Here is a 15,129-nt window from a genome sequence, read left to right as displayed (position 1 = left end):
AACATTTAAGGATTGTCTGAAAGAAAATCAAAACTAGCCAGAATGGTAAATTTTTTTAGCAGCAAAAAACAAGCTTGTGTTTAGGAAGCATGTACTTGCCTGTTTTGCATCCAGTGAATGAACACAGAGCATACAGTTTTTGTTGCAGACAAAGAGGCCTTACAGGAATTATTTTCTTACACCTTAATAGAAAAAAAGAAACAAACCCAAACAAAACTCCAGCACACATCTGCTTCTTGAAAACGATACAGAAATTCTCTAGGGCTTCTGTAAAATGAGCATGGTAAGAAATGAATTTGAAAAAGAGTAATTTCTCACGTATCTCAAGTATAGTAGCCTGAATGTAATTAATTTTTGGCACAAATATCAGCTTCTAGCAAGTGCTTTCTGTGAAGCTTAACCCAGAATGATGTCTCACTCCTAAATTCAGCATTGGGAAAAATGAAGGAAAACCAAACAAACTACTGGAATTGCACAGATGTCTATGTTTTGACAAAAAAGTAAGGTTTTTAGGAAATACTATAAAGGTACCAAATATCCAAACTATAAAAGAACCTGCAGGAGTTAAGAATGAATTTAAATAACGTCCTGCAACATTATGTGGAATCTGAAGCCAGAGGCTGAGCTAAAGGACTTCAGAGATGCCTTCTAACCTGAATGAGGCTATTAGGAGATGCAAGATCACAGTCAGTTGTCATCAAATACAATTAAATAAGGAAAATGAGAACTGTTACTCATGGAAATAGTAGTTCAACTGCATACAATATAATGAGATTATATAATAAAACCAATCTCCAGGAAAAGCTTTAATGAGGAATAATGTGCTAAACTCAACTGCTTGTCATGGGCTGGGGCTGCAGCTGAAGCAGGGCCATGAATGAAACCTCCCCTGGCTGGGGGCTCACTCAGAGATGGAGGCTGGGTGCTTTTCACCTTGTTTAGTTCTTTCCTCATGCTACATCTGCTTCTCCTCCTCCTGCCCTCACTGATGCCCTGCTGCCAAATATTCTTCCTCATCCACTTCTTCCTCCTTCTCCCTCTGGGAAGCTCCTTTGTCCCAAGCAGGAAGAAAAAGTCATTTAATATAGGAATATTCAAATTAGTTTTCACAAGCAGGAACAAGAGATATTTTTCCTCTCTTTAAGAAGCTGCTTAAGGGAAGTGATGGAATCATTTCAAGATGTACCACAGATCAGTTCACCCATCACTGAAGGGCTATGGCTGTGAAAGAACTGCTGCAAAACAGAATAGCAGAAAATGCCAAATCCAAAAGCAATGTAGTTTAAGTAATACAGACAGTAGATAGAGGAGGCATATTAGGTTACAGAATCTACAGCAAACAGGAGGTATGTAGAAGTGTAAGATAAAGTAGAGACAAATTCTCATCCCCGATTTCCCCACACAGTGCATTTTCATCTTCTCTATCTGCTTTTCTTGCTACAAAGCCTGTCCTTTGTAGTATGCTTTCCTCCAACATTGCTGAATATAGTCTAAGAATATGCAATCTGAGATTATCCAATTTCACAGTCAACTTCAATAAATTCCTTTGCCTTGCAAAGGGATGTAATAGTATTCCACACAGAAAAGAAGAATCTCAATTAAAAACTTCAGTATTGCCAAGAAGCCAGTGGCACAATATGTCCATGCAATTTCAGAAAGGTTCATTAACAAGAACAAAAAAAGCTAAAACAAAACAACCAAAAAAACCCCCAAAACAAAACAAAAAAAAACCCCAGCTGACAACATTATACTGAGAGACTATGGAGTATATTCTGTCAGAAGACCAGCAAATAGATTGAACCTGAGCCTGCTCCTTTTGGAACAATATAGGAACTGTTATCAAAGAGTTATTCAAGTATTTCACATGGAACAATGAGATTACCACTACTTGAAACTAAGCTCACCTAAGACTTCTTCCATTTTTCAAAGAGAAAATGGGAAGCTTGGGAAACTGTCTCACAGTAAACTAGCATTTTGTCTGGGAGGCCAAAGACTCTTGGGAGGGTCCAGGAGAACAGCTGAATAATTGCAGATTTCCAGAAGCCATCATTTCAGCACTGACTGATGTGTCACTGAAATTTGTGTTCTCAAAGCCTTTAGGAAGCTATTTATGTCAAATTCTTCAAAGAGCTTTGGGGACACACATAAATATCAGCTCTCATAATCTGAAAAATATTCATTCATCAAATCACAACAGTCAGATTGTTACTGAACGATTTCCCTTGCCTTAAAATATTCAGAACATCACAACTGAGGAAGACTTTCCACTCTGTTCATGTGATCAATTGTTTTCAAGGGAAACAGTGAGATTTCACTACTTCAAAATATCTGAAACTTAGTTTCCTCTTACTCACCTAGTGTATTATGTTAACACTCAAAAAGCAAATCCAAACTTTTTGTTACTTCAAATTCTTTAGATTATTCAGCTTGCTCAACTTCTTGGTTTAAAACACCATTTATTTTAAAAATTTACTACTCTTATTATTGCAGCAGTATCACCTACAGCATACAAAGTGAACCAACAAAAAATTTAGAAGAAAAACCTATATTCCAAAGAAACTACATGCAAAGTTTCCTATGTTAGGATGTTAGAAAATGAGTTGCAATGAATCATTAAAGAAATGCCTCCCAAATTCAAAGTAACTGGTGACACATGAATTTATCATGCCTCAGCAGCTCCCAACACTGTTTTTATCACATGACAAGGCAAACTGACTTTCAGAAGAGCAATCAACACAACACATCCATATAGCAATAAGAGAAATTACACAGACATTTAAAAATACCTCATTAGTCTAAGTGAGCATCTCTTCAGGTCTCGTTATAAAAGCTCCTTATCTATTCTTTAAAGAGGTATGTGCATGACAAATATCTGATTCACCCATATGTCACTGCAAATTCTAAAATCGTGGGGGAAGTGAGTCAAAGAAATATGAATATACAACTCCCATAACCTGAAACATGAATATTAAATGATGAAGTATTTGCATTGTCTCTACTGCCTTACAGCACATGAATGTCAAACCCACTTATTCATATCTCTCCCTCCCTCAAAGCAAGTAGTTTGGTTTGATGTGTCATCAAAAGCAGAATTAGTAGTGTCCTAAATACCTTTATTTTTAAGAAAGCTTTATATTTATCATTTTCATATAGGCAATAAAAAGCTTAAAGGAATCTCAGCTGTGGTACTTTGTGATTGACACTAAACACACTCTGCTCATGCATGCAGAAAACAAACACCTCTCTCTCAGTAAGGCAAATTATTTAACTCTTGGATTGTTTATTGTTTACTACACACATGAATCACCCCCAAGATCTTACACATCATGGTTACTCTAGGGCTTATTTTGAATTGTAAGAAGCAAATCACACAGCAGCATTTGCCTTCAGAAGTCTCTCTGAAGCTGAATCCCATTTAGACAAGGAGAGGGTTAAAATTCTTTCAGTGTCACTGTAGCACAATGTCAAGCTGGAGGCAACTCAGTACTGGGGCCAATGCTGTTTAACACCTTAACATCACCTGGATGCTGGGCCAGAGCACACCCTCAGCAAGGTCACAGACAACACAAAACTGAGGAGCAGACACACTGCATGGCTGTGCTGCCACCCAGGGGGACAGGGACAGGGTGGAGAACTGGACTCAGAAGATGTCTGTGAAGCTCAACAAGGGTAAGGGCAGAGCCCTGCATTTGGGGAGAAATAGCTCGGGACACCCAGGCATTGTTGGAGGGCTGGAAAACAGCTCTGTGGAGGAGGATCTGGGAGCCCTGGGGGACAGGCAGCTGAGCATGAGCCTTCAACACCCCCCCACCCCCATGGCAAAGCAAGCCAAGAGCAGCCTGGACCCCACTAGGAACAGCACTGCCAACAAGTCACTGCCAGTTGTGATGCCCAAAGGGACTGGGGAGTCTCCATCTGTGCAGATATTCAAAACCTGACTGCAAATGGTCCTGAGAAACCTGTTCCAGCTGACCTTCCTGGAGCTATGGGAACAACAGCTGCATCACTTCAGAACTTGCTACTTGCTTGTTGATAATGTTTAGCAACAGCTATTGCTCACCATACGACTTTTAGTCCTAAATCACTTCTGTTCTTCTGCAAACTTAGCTACTTAAAAATTCATTTCCCTTCTGTACAGACTCTGTTATTCCCCTGTTCCCCTGCAGCTCCTTTTTGAGACATTTTCAGTACTTCTCACCGTGCCAAGGCCTGGACTTTGGTGGCATGCCGCTCCTCCTGCTCTGCCGCCTTCCTCCTGCAGTTCTCCATCTCCTGCCTCAGTGCTGCAGAATGCTCCATCTCTGCATCCAGCAGATTTCTCAGGGACCTGCAAGAAGGCAGCAGCCTCTCTTTATGACACTGCACACACTACACTCCAAGAATCACAGAGGAGTGATACCACTGATGTCATCCAAAAATTTCATTATTCAATTTAATAAATTCACTTGATTTGATTACACAAAGATATGAAAAGCTACAAGAAAAAAGCAGTTGCAAATGTTTACTATTAATTTGTATTATTATCCTGTCAACAAGTCCAAAGCACAACTTATTATGGGATCTACTGTATCTGCATGCAGAAAGAATTTGTTTTTTTAAAAAGGTGATAAGCTTTTTTCAGTACTTCAGTGCAAGTCCATACATCTTGGGAATAATCTATAAGCAATATATTTATAGCAAGACAGGCAGGGCTCTTGTCTCTGCCAAGTGCACTGCCACAGACCTCTGTGTAAAAACCCTTGATGAGATACCAAAGGTCAGCATGATGCATAATGGTAAAACCCAAAGCATCCTGGTCCTTCTGCCAAAAAAAGCCCACAAAGCTGAATGTGGCCATAACTTGCAATTATGGGAGTGGGAAGAAAAGGAAGAAGGAAAATAGGATCTGTTGGTAAGCTCAGCATTAAAAAACCCAAAATAACTATAGGAAAATATGAATTACTAAAATAGCCCTACTAAAGCATTGAATACATTTGTATTTTCATTCATCTAACTATGTGTTTCAATAAACTAAATAAATACAAAGTATGTTTGATGGCATTTTTATAAACAACTGATCATTTCTATATTTACATCATCATTGTGCCCCAAGACAGTCAGAAATGAAAGTCACTTTCAGCATTACATTGTCAGCCATCCTACATCACTTCTTCACCAGAAGGAAAAAACTAGAAATTTTCTGAATATTTGCATTAGGAGAAACTTTTGCTCATTTGGAAAGTAATCTTAACAGAGCTTCAGAATCTTCTGGCTATAAGGTTTGGTTTTGAAAAAAACAACTGCAAAGCTCCCAAGGCACAAAGAGTTACCTGATTCAAACTAAAAGCAAAAAGTTGCCTTCAAAACACTATTCATCAGTATCAACATTTAAAAGTGAATTATTCAGTTAACCTTTCAGAGAAAAAATAATATATACATCAAAAAGGTTACATAAATATTATGCATAGCTTTAGAAAGGACAGCTTGAATTAGAGAACAGATTTCTTTTTAATTACAGTCCCTTTTGACTAAAAAACACAAACTACCTATTCTGTTCTTCCAGTTCATCCTTTCTATTCATCATGGCCACAATAGCTTGACGAAGTTCATCTAAGAAGAAACAGAAAGGATTAATGTCTGTGCACATTTTTGCTCATTTCATCATGTACACAGGCAACACACTTAAGGTGATGCCAACACCATTAGCTATTCAGGAAAGCACATAGAAATGCTCTTAATCTCATCACTAATTTGAGCAATCTTTCAAAAGCGCTGTTATTTAACACCACATCAGAAGTATTGATCAAATCAAATTAGTCTGCATCTGGCTTTAATACAAATGTTTACAAGTGTGCCTGTGGTTGCAGCTGTTTTGTTTTCACAGATGTAGGGCAGAAAGCACCTTTTCACCACATGCCTATTAATGAGCTACACTGTTACTTGTTCAGCTTCTCCAAATTGCTTCTTCTCCTGGCTGTAAATCCTGACACAGGAAATAACAGCTACAGAGAGATGGGAGCAGAGATAATGTCATTGCTTCCTCATGGCATTGTTTCTCAAGTTCAGCCTGAAAGATGATGAGATTCCTGAACCTCATCATTTCCTATCAAATCTTTTCTATTTTTTTACAAATACCATAAAAATACTTTCTGTCATTAAATCAACTTTTTTTTTTTTTTTTTTAAACAGCCAACAGAATTTTAGAATTTTTAAAGATTTCATTTGGGTTAGGTTTAACATGATACCAAAACAGCAAAATCCCATACAGAAACATGTCAGCTCCAACAATTTCATTAACAATTTCACATACGTTAATCAATATTTTTATGAGTGCTATAGGAACACAATTATAGTAAACCATCCCTCCCAACATTTAAGCCTCTGTGTAAAAACCCTTGATGAGATAGCAAAGGTCAGCATGATGCATAATGGTAAAACCCAAAGCATCCTGGTCCTTCTGCCAAAAAAAGCCCACAAAGCTGAATGTGGCCATAACTTGCAATTATGGGAGTGGGAAGAAAAGGAAGAAGGAAAATAGGATCTGTTGGTAAGCTCAGCATTAAAAAACCCAAAATAACTATAGGAAAATATGAATTACTAAAATAGCCCTACTAAAGCATTGAATACATTTGTATTTTCATCCATCTAACTATGTGTTTCAATAAACTAAATAAATACAAAGTATGTTTGATGGCATTTTTATAAACAACTGATCATTTCTATATTTACATCATCATTGTGCCCCAAGACAGTCAGAAATGAAAGTCACTTTCAGCATTACATTGTCAGCCATCCTACATCACTTCTTCACCAGAAGGAAAAAACTAGAAATTTTCTGAATATTTGCATTAGGAGAAACTTTTGCTCATTTGGAAAGTAATCTTAACAGAGCTTCAGAATCTTCTGGCTATAAGGTTTGGTTTTGAAAAAAACAACTGCAAAGCTCCCAAGGCACAAAGAGTTACCTGATTCAAACTAAAACCAAAAAGTTGCCTTCAAAACACTATTCATCAGTATCAACATTTAAAAGTGAATTATTCAGTTAACCTTTCAGAGAAAAAATAATATATACATCAAAAAGGTTACATAAATATTATGCATAGCTTTAGAAAGGACAGCTTGAATTAGAGAACAGATTTCTTTTTAATTACAGTCCCTTTTGACTAAAAAACACAAACTACCTATTCTGTTCTTCCAGTTCATCCTTTCTATTCATCATGGCCACAATAGCTTGACGAAGTTCATCTAAGAAGAAACAGAAAGGATTAATGTCTGTGCACATTTTTGCTCATTTCATCATGTACACAGGCAACACACTTAAGGTGATGCCAACACCATTAGCTATTCAGGAAAGCACATAGAAATGCTCTTAATCTCATCACTAATTTGAGCAATCTTTCAAAAGCGCTGTTATTTAACACCACATCAGAAGTATTGATCAAATCAAATTAGTCTGCATCTGGCTTTAATACAAATGTTTACAAGTGTGCCTGTGGTTGCAGCTGTTTTGTTTTCACAGATGTAGGGCAGAAAGCACCTTTTCACCACATGCCTATTAATGAGCTACACTGTTACTTGTTCAGCTTCTCCAAATTGCTTCTTCTCCTGGCTGTAAATCCTGACACAGGAAATAACAGCTACAGAGAGATGGGAGCAGAGATAATGTCATTGCTTCCTCATGGCATTGTTTCTCAAGTTCAGCCTGAAAGATGATGAGATTCCTGAACCTCATCATTTCCGATCAAATCTTTTCTATTTTTTTACAAATACCATAAAAATACTTTCTGTCATTAAATCAACTTTTTTTTTTTTTTTTAAACAGCCAACAGAATTTTAGAATTTTTTAAACATTTCCTTTGGGTTAGGTTTAACATGATACCAAAACAGCAAAATCCCATACAGAAACATGTCAGCTCCAACAATTTCATTAACAATTTCACATACGTTAATCAATAATTTTATGAGTGCTACAAGAACACAATTATATTAAACCATCCCTCCCAACATTTAAGTGAAATGTTTATATATAATAAATCAGCCAACTCTGTTCTGCAAGTATTCAGTGCAGATGCCAGTAAACTTCAGTGTGCTTTTACTGAAAACATACTAACAGAACTGGTATTACTTGATTTCTTCAAGCAAGCAAAGCCACTGGACAACTTTTATCCCCTTTACATTCAGTATCTTTCACCTGTAACTTTCTTAATATTTTCTATAGTTACAGAAGTTTTTGCCCATTTAACAAAAAATTAACATTTTCCTATGGACCAGATGGAGTCTGACAAACTCTAGTAGAGGATAAAATGCAAAAGATTTTATTATGTCAACCAAATGTTGACAGTCAGCACTGCAGACATCTTGATTCCAGTCTGGCCTTGGTAATCTGCAGGTAAATCCCACCCCTGCAGGACTGCAGGGCTCAGCAGAGTTCTTATATCATTTGAAATCAGCCAACCCAAATTTCTACATGCTAGAATTTTTTCCAAAACATTGCTGTGTCTTTGGCCAGGGAGAAAGCAGATGATCAGTAGATGATTTTCTACCCATTCCATAATACCCATATTACACTTTAAGAGCTAAATGACATGAGCAAGAAACCTTTTAGTCGGTCATTAGAGGGAGTTTGCACTCCATTAATTCAGCATAGAAAGAATAATTAGTTTTCTACAGTAACTTAGCATATTTTATGCAACCCTAAAAAAAAAAAAATCCAAATCTTGTAGAAAAACCAAAAGTGAAATAGTGCAATTTCTGGGTATTAAATACTAGCACAAGGGACCACAATCCATCAGCCTATCTGGGAAATAAACAATTGCTCTATGGATGAGGAAAATGGAATAATCCAATGTTAGAGCATCATACAAATAAACAACACAAGCAAAAGGATCCACAGTAAGCTTTCTGTACAGTAACACTCCATAACAAAATAACAATCTTGAAGCATAATGTTGAATTCAGAATCCTCCTCAAGGACACATCAAGCCGATGGCATTTTAAATATTTTAAGTGTGCCATTAAAGTATGATGGTGCACGATCAACAAGTAGTTGCTGTTATGTCTCTAACCCTGAATAAATTAAAGCTGTTGCTGCTCAGACATGGCTCTGCACTTGCACAGGGTGCCCACTCTGCAGCAATTGCATCTGTGTGTACTCAATCTTTTAATGTGTACTGATTTATTAACATTTATACAGCTAAGCTATTATAAATTGGCTTCATTATTTCAATTTTACCAGCCTATTCAAACTGTAACCTTAACTTGCATAACAACTTAATCTTCTTTTCCTTATTCCATCCAGAATCTTCTGCATGAGTTGAGACCTGAAATCCCATCTTTTCTCACTCCCCTCTCCCACACAAACACAAGCAGAGCACAAAAGCAAGATCCTGCTAAAGACCATGGTTTGCACAGAAGAGGAAGAAAAAAAAGCCTCTTGAAACAGAAGACTTTAAATTGCTTATTTATTTCCATTTGCCTTTTTTTCCGAGAGTCGTGAAATTGACAATACTACTAAATTGCTTATTTATTTCCATTTGCCTTTTTTTTTCTGAGAGTCGTGAAATTGACAATACTATAGAGAAACAATAAAGCAGAAATTCCAAATTTCATTATCACATACAGGGCAAAAATTGATGCTCAATTTAGGACCACAAATGCAAACACATTTTATACTCAGTATTTCTTCTTAATTTAGCTCAATTACAGGTACCAGTGGAGGTGTGGATGAAAGCATCAACACAAACCACCAGTCTGGGATAAGAGACCAGAATTCCAAGAAGGCTGGTCCAGCCCAGCAAGATTGCTCCATGGCAATAGCTCTGCTGTTTCTTCTTGAATTGATGAGTATTAAGTAGCCATATTTTCTATAAATTACTCAAAACAAACACAAGAACTATACAGTTTATAATCGACACTTCTTTAGCCTATCCATAGTAAATACAAAAAAAGTGTAATTAAATGAGTAAAAATTTACCAAGAAAAAAAATCAGAAACCTTAATGTCAAGATCTTTTGAAGCAAGGAACTAATTAGAACTAAGAGGAAACCATCCTATTTAATTCAGGCATAATATTTAAAATTTTCAAAAATTTTAATTTCTTATTTTCACTTACGCTTCCTGAAAAATTTCAGCAGCATGTCAGAGTAGTCAGCTGAATGCAAAGGAAATCCAGTATCATACACTGCAGCAGGTTCCCTTCAAACCTGCCAGAACATCCCCAGTTCATGAGCTTTTGTCTTGCCTCCAAGATGAGTGTATGATCATAACCTAATTTTTCCAGCAGTCTTATGTCTCATACATTGTGTGGGTTAGAAAAGGGAATAATTTTTTTAAAATGTCAGGGTTGTAGCAGGAACTATAAATTTGGCATTTTCTGACTTCTGAACTGTGCAACCTCAATCTTTCTCCCCCCTTCTTTTTTTTTTCTTTTCTTTTTTTAATAAAACAGTGGGAGGATGGCCAAGTATTCCTGTTTCAGAAAAGTGTTTGATATTAGACTTTAGGTCCTACTTCTGAGCTGTTTTGTGCTTGATGACATTTATATTCTGCGAAATAATATTAATGAAAGGCAATACACTACTGTTATAAAGGATCAGCATTCAACACCAACATATCTAAAAGTGAAGTGATAACCTGAGTTCCATAAAGACAGAGATAAGATGATAACTAGTGAAGTTTTTCCTAAGAGGTAGTTTTGCAACAATTTCTTTAAAAAAAAATTGCCATATACAAACAAATAACTCCAAAGCATTCTTTATCAGCAAAAAAAGAAAACGTAAAAATCCAGGAATGTACTAAATTTTTCATATTAAACCTTACTTTTTCAAACACTAGCAATATTTTTTATGCTGAAATTAATCTGTGGTGCCTAATTACTCATGAAGTGAGTATTTGCTCTAAAACATTTTTTAATTCTATTCCATACTTCCTGCAAAATCTAGCTTCTAGAAAGCTTTCATAGGGTCATAGAGCATGAAATATATAATGCTTTGAAAAACACCTGCCAGTTTCCAGCAACCTCCAGAAAATTCATAAGTTTCACAACTCTTGTGTTATTTAGCCAAAGATTGGAGCAGAATGATTTGCAATCACCTGTTGTGAAGAATGAGCTGTAAGTGAAATCATCCCTCAGAGTACACAAGGTCATGCAGCCTCCTCTGCAATCCTGCAGATAGAGTATCAGGGTGGGCTGCGAGCAGTTTACAGGAATCTTCCCTCAGAGTACACAAGGTCATGCAGCCTCCTCTGCAATCCTGCAGATAGAGTATCAGGGCGGGCTGGGAGCAGTTTACAGGAATCTTTATTTTTTTTTTTTTATTTTCATGAGTGAAAATTTACACAGATATTTTCAGAGACAAATAAGACTTCCAGCAGACTAGTTATATCTTAAATCAGAAGTGTGACCTTTAAAGACTTAAAGAGCTTGATGCTCCCTAAGCTGCCTACATGAACACTGCGTTTTAAGGCTTAATTTAGTGCTCAAAAACCTTGTAAATATTATGCTGTCATGTCACTATTCACAGGACAAATTTTAGTAGGAAACAAATTGTGTTGTCCTTCTACTGCACAGAAGAGTCCTGGTGAAAACCAAGTCTGTAAAGTAAACTGCAGCTTTCCCCTCCCTGATGAAATATAAACACCCTCCCTTCACAGCTGTGCTTTCAAAGAAAACACAGGAATTTAGCACCTGCCAGTGACCTGTGGCAACTTGGCTACAGAACAGGTCAGCAGCTATTCAGAGGACACAGAAAGTACAAAAACATACACCTTACTCACTTACACAACCAGGATAGAAATATAACATGGAGGTTTGATTACTCAGTAAAATTCTTCTGTGATCACAAAAAGCTCAGAGATTTCTCAAGAATATATGAAAAAGTATGGAATTACCTACAGTGTTACAACCTTTCCTAACCTTTGTGGTGAAGCCCAATTTTAAAAACTGAAGAAAATTATAGCAAAAAACTAAATTACCAATTATTTCCTAAAAATAGTACTATAATAAAAGAACTTTATAAAGAAGAACACAAGTAGTGTCCTTCTAAAAATGAAAGTTTTGCAACTTACTCTTTTTTTCTACTGCAAAAACAAAATGGAGAAACTTGTGCTAGTAGAATGGATTATATTTTCAGCATTGTTTTTCAGCAGAACAATCTTCCAATACCAACTCTTGAAACAGTGTTGTTTGTGATTCAAGTACAATAAGATAAAGACAACTTTTTTAAAAACTGAAATTATATAGTAGAGTAGATGCATAAATAGAAAACTTCTGACCAGCTTAACTCTTTATAAATTTGGTTATGACAAAACAATCTGCACAGCAGGGCCAGTTTTCAAATTATGCTTGACATAAATAGCAAAGCTCTGTCGATTTTTCTTGAGTGCTATTAGTATTTTTTGAGATGTATCTGTGGCTAAGTTAGCCTATACCTTACAAATGCATGGGACATAATTCAGGAAAATAATTTAAAATGGCAGAATTTTGAAATTACAGCTTCTCCTAACTTACTAGCCTGCATATCAAAAGCAGTAAGAAAAGTTTTGTACTATACTAATAGGTTGGAACAAAAGCAGGAAAAGAATATAATTTTTTAAAAATCCATTTCAGGCTTTGTCTTCAAAAGTAAGAAACACAAAAATCCAGTCACTGGAGACCTCACAGCTTTTCTCACTGCACTACTGCATTCCATTTTTCTTGCCTGATGTGTTAGAATCAGTTGCTATGCAACCAAAGCTATAAGCCTCAGCATTTAATAATTCTTCTGCTAATTGCAATAGAGAAAAAGAGCTTCAGTGCCTGACTTTGTCATAGCACTGAATTCCTCCTGTAGAGAATCTAGAACCAATAACAGCAAACGTGAAAAAAGCATTTTTATTCAACATACCCAGGATCGCCTATTATAACAGTAATCACTAATTCTATAAATGTATAGTCAGCTGAATTTTAATTATAATTATGATTATTTACTAGGTGTTCTACTGGCTTTATAGATGGGTTTGACACGCTTCCCTCCCTTCCTTTCACCAAAGCCTTCTCTGAACTGGGAAACTAATGATAGTGTGCACACTTCTGTTGATCCTGTGTTTTCATTTCATTTACAAATTGCTAAGTATTGAGAATTGAAAACCTCCAGATTTTCTTTCTATTTTATACCTCTTACTACACTGGGAAATAACTGAGCAACTGAAGGAGACCAACTGCGGCCCCTGCTGGTACCTGACTCTCCTACAAACAGCAGAATCAAGAGTGCAGGAGCACCAGAAAACTGCCCTGTGCAATTCCCTGAGAAATAAATAAGAGCAAAAGCATGTTGTAGGGATAACATAAACAGAGAATATCTAGTGACCAACGTATCACTGCAGCTAATAACAGTAAGTCTATTCCACACTTCAATTATGGCTCTTAGAAGGCCCAAACTAGTTTGCCACTTCATGATGTACTTTGCAAGAAAAGATTTTTCAGCTCTGTAAAGCTCAGTCAGCAGACCAGCACCAGAGCCTGAAACACTGCCCAGTGAAAATGCTTATTTTATCTCCTTTAATACCACTTGATACAGTATTTGAATATAACTTTAGAAATTGAGATTAGAATATCTTAAGATTTCATTTATTTTGATGATTGCATGAATCAATTGCAAAAAAGAATCTTGGCTGCATCAATTCTAACTTCCCAAATGTCGTAATTTAAAACTTGTACATATTGAAATTCATAAGAAGAAACAAACACACACCCAAGAGCCTCAGGAACAAAGCCAGTTCAGTTACAGAACATTCTGTACACTGAGGAACATAAACACATACTGGCTTATGAGCTTAGACATTCAGTTTAAGAACTAAGTATGTGCTCTCCAAGTGTATGCAAAGCAAAAAGATCAAATATGTGATAAACAAACTGCCTGTGCTTCTATTAATCTACCTCTGCAGCAAAGACTATTTTATCCTATCTAGCTCTGCTCTTAATACCACTGAAACATGACTGTCCTCCCTCTTAATCTTAACTCAAGTTTTTATGAATGTCCGCATTTATGTTTGGAGCAAATTTTCATATCAAAACCACAGAAAGAGTGGGGTTGGTTTGTTTGTTTCCAACTAGCCATTAATGAAAACAGGCCAAATAAGCAAGACTACATCTGAACTAACCCTCAATGTGTTCAGAACATTTAGAAATTTAAAGATGTTAATCAAATAATTATTTTTCATTTTACTACTGAAGCCACATTTAATTTCATTTAACTACTGAAGCCACGGCTGCAATGAAGCATAACCTGCCAATACAAACATCATTTTAGAACAATTATTACTAAGTAATTATGACCAGCCCATCAGAAATTAAGTGCTCCATGATCTCTAAGCATATTTTAGTGAAACAAAAATAGAAGGAGTTACAAGACTTTCAAAGCTATTTCTATCAGTCTAGATACATCAAGGAAGTACTTACTAATTGTCATGGATTCTGGCACAGTGGCTGAAGGCAACATACTGCTTAAAGTATTCACTTGAGCTGGAGGACTGACTTCCACTCTAGTCATAAAAGCACAGTAAAATCAATATATGAAAACAAAATCCTGAATTCAAAACTTAAGAAAAAAGCATTCCAGAAACTAGAATTGTTATCCTATTCACCCATATTTAATCAAAATATGTTGAACAATCCTTTATCTCCTGGGAGTCTGACTTAAGCAGACACACAAAAAATCCGAACTAAAAGTCCATGAAGAATATAGCAGAACAATAACATAAAAACCAACATAAAACCTATTTTCAAAACCAGGAAGCCAAGTCTGCTATTTGACATGAGTGACTTCCTCAAGATAATTAGCAAAGTTAAGTGTATGAAACTAGACAATAAAGGCAGTTGTAGATTTTTTGCACTTATCTTTCCAAACATATGCAGAAGTATCCTGATGAGTAGCTGGTTTTCCAGTACTAAGTGCATTAGTCAACAATAAATTGGCAGCTACAGGGTGAAGATTTTTTTCTTTTAGGACAAACATATTTGGCACATACCTGTAAGGAAGATCAGATCTCCTTGGAACCAGTTCTACCGGATGAACAGCATGTTCATGCCCCTCTCCATTCTCCAAGTTATCTAAAGTAGAATGCACAAGCATTAGCTTCCTTTGGGTTACACTACTCAAAAAATACAATAAA

General features: G+C 36.2%; 1 protein-coding gene across 12 annotated transcripts in view; it reads right to left on the bottom strand.

Annotated features, from left to right (window-relative positions):
* SNX29 (sorting nexin 29) overlaps window positions 1-15,129 on the bottom strand; it is a 101,017-nt gene that overhangs the window by 67,915 nt on the left and 17,973 nt on the right. For 11 of the 12 annotated variants that reach the window (XR_005630240.1, XM_039732634.1, XM_039732632.1 and 8 more), the window contains 4 exons: window positions 14,986-15,067; window positions 14,417-14,499; window positions 7,161-7,224; window positions 4,199-4,327 (listed from right to left, as the gene is read on the bottom strand). Coding sequence is in view for 11 of the 12 variants with exons in the window: in XM_039732634.1 (XP_039588568.1) it covers window positions 4,199-4,327; window positions 7,161-7,224; window positions 14,417-14,499; window positions 14,986-15,067 (358 nt within the window). In the remaining variant the exon portion in view is untranslated. Of the gene's footprint in view, window positions 1-4,198; window positions 4,328-5,525; window positions 5,590-7,160; window positions 7,225-14,416; window positions 14,500-14,985; window positions 15,068-15,129 lie in introns of all 12 variants that reach the window. The other variant, XM_039732633.1, reaches the window with a different exon arrangement.

Source organism: Passer montanus, unplaced genomic scaffold (assembly GCF_014805655.1).
Source record: "Passer montanus isolate IOZ18808 unplaced genomic scaffold, ASM1480565v1 scaffold8, whole genome shotgun sequence".
Classification (NCBI taxonomy): Eukaryota; Metazoa; Chordata; class Aves; order Passeriformes; family Passeridae; genus Passer; species Passer montanus.
The sequence above is the reverse complement of the archived record's forward strand: the minus strand, read 5'-3'. Positions and strand labels throughout refer to the sequence as shown.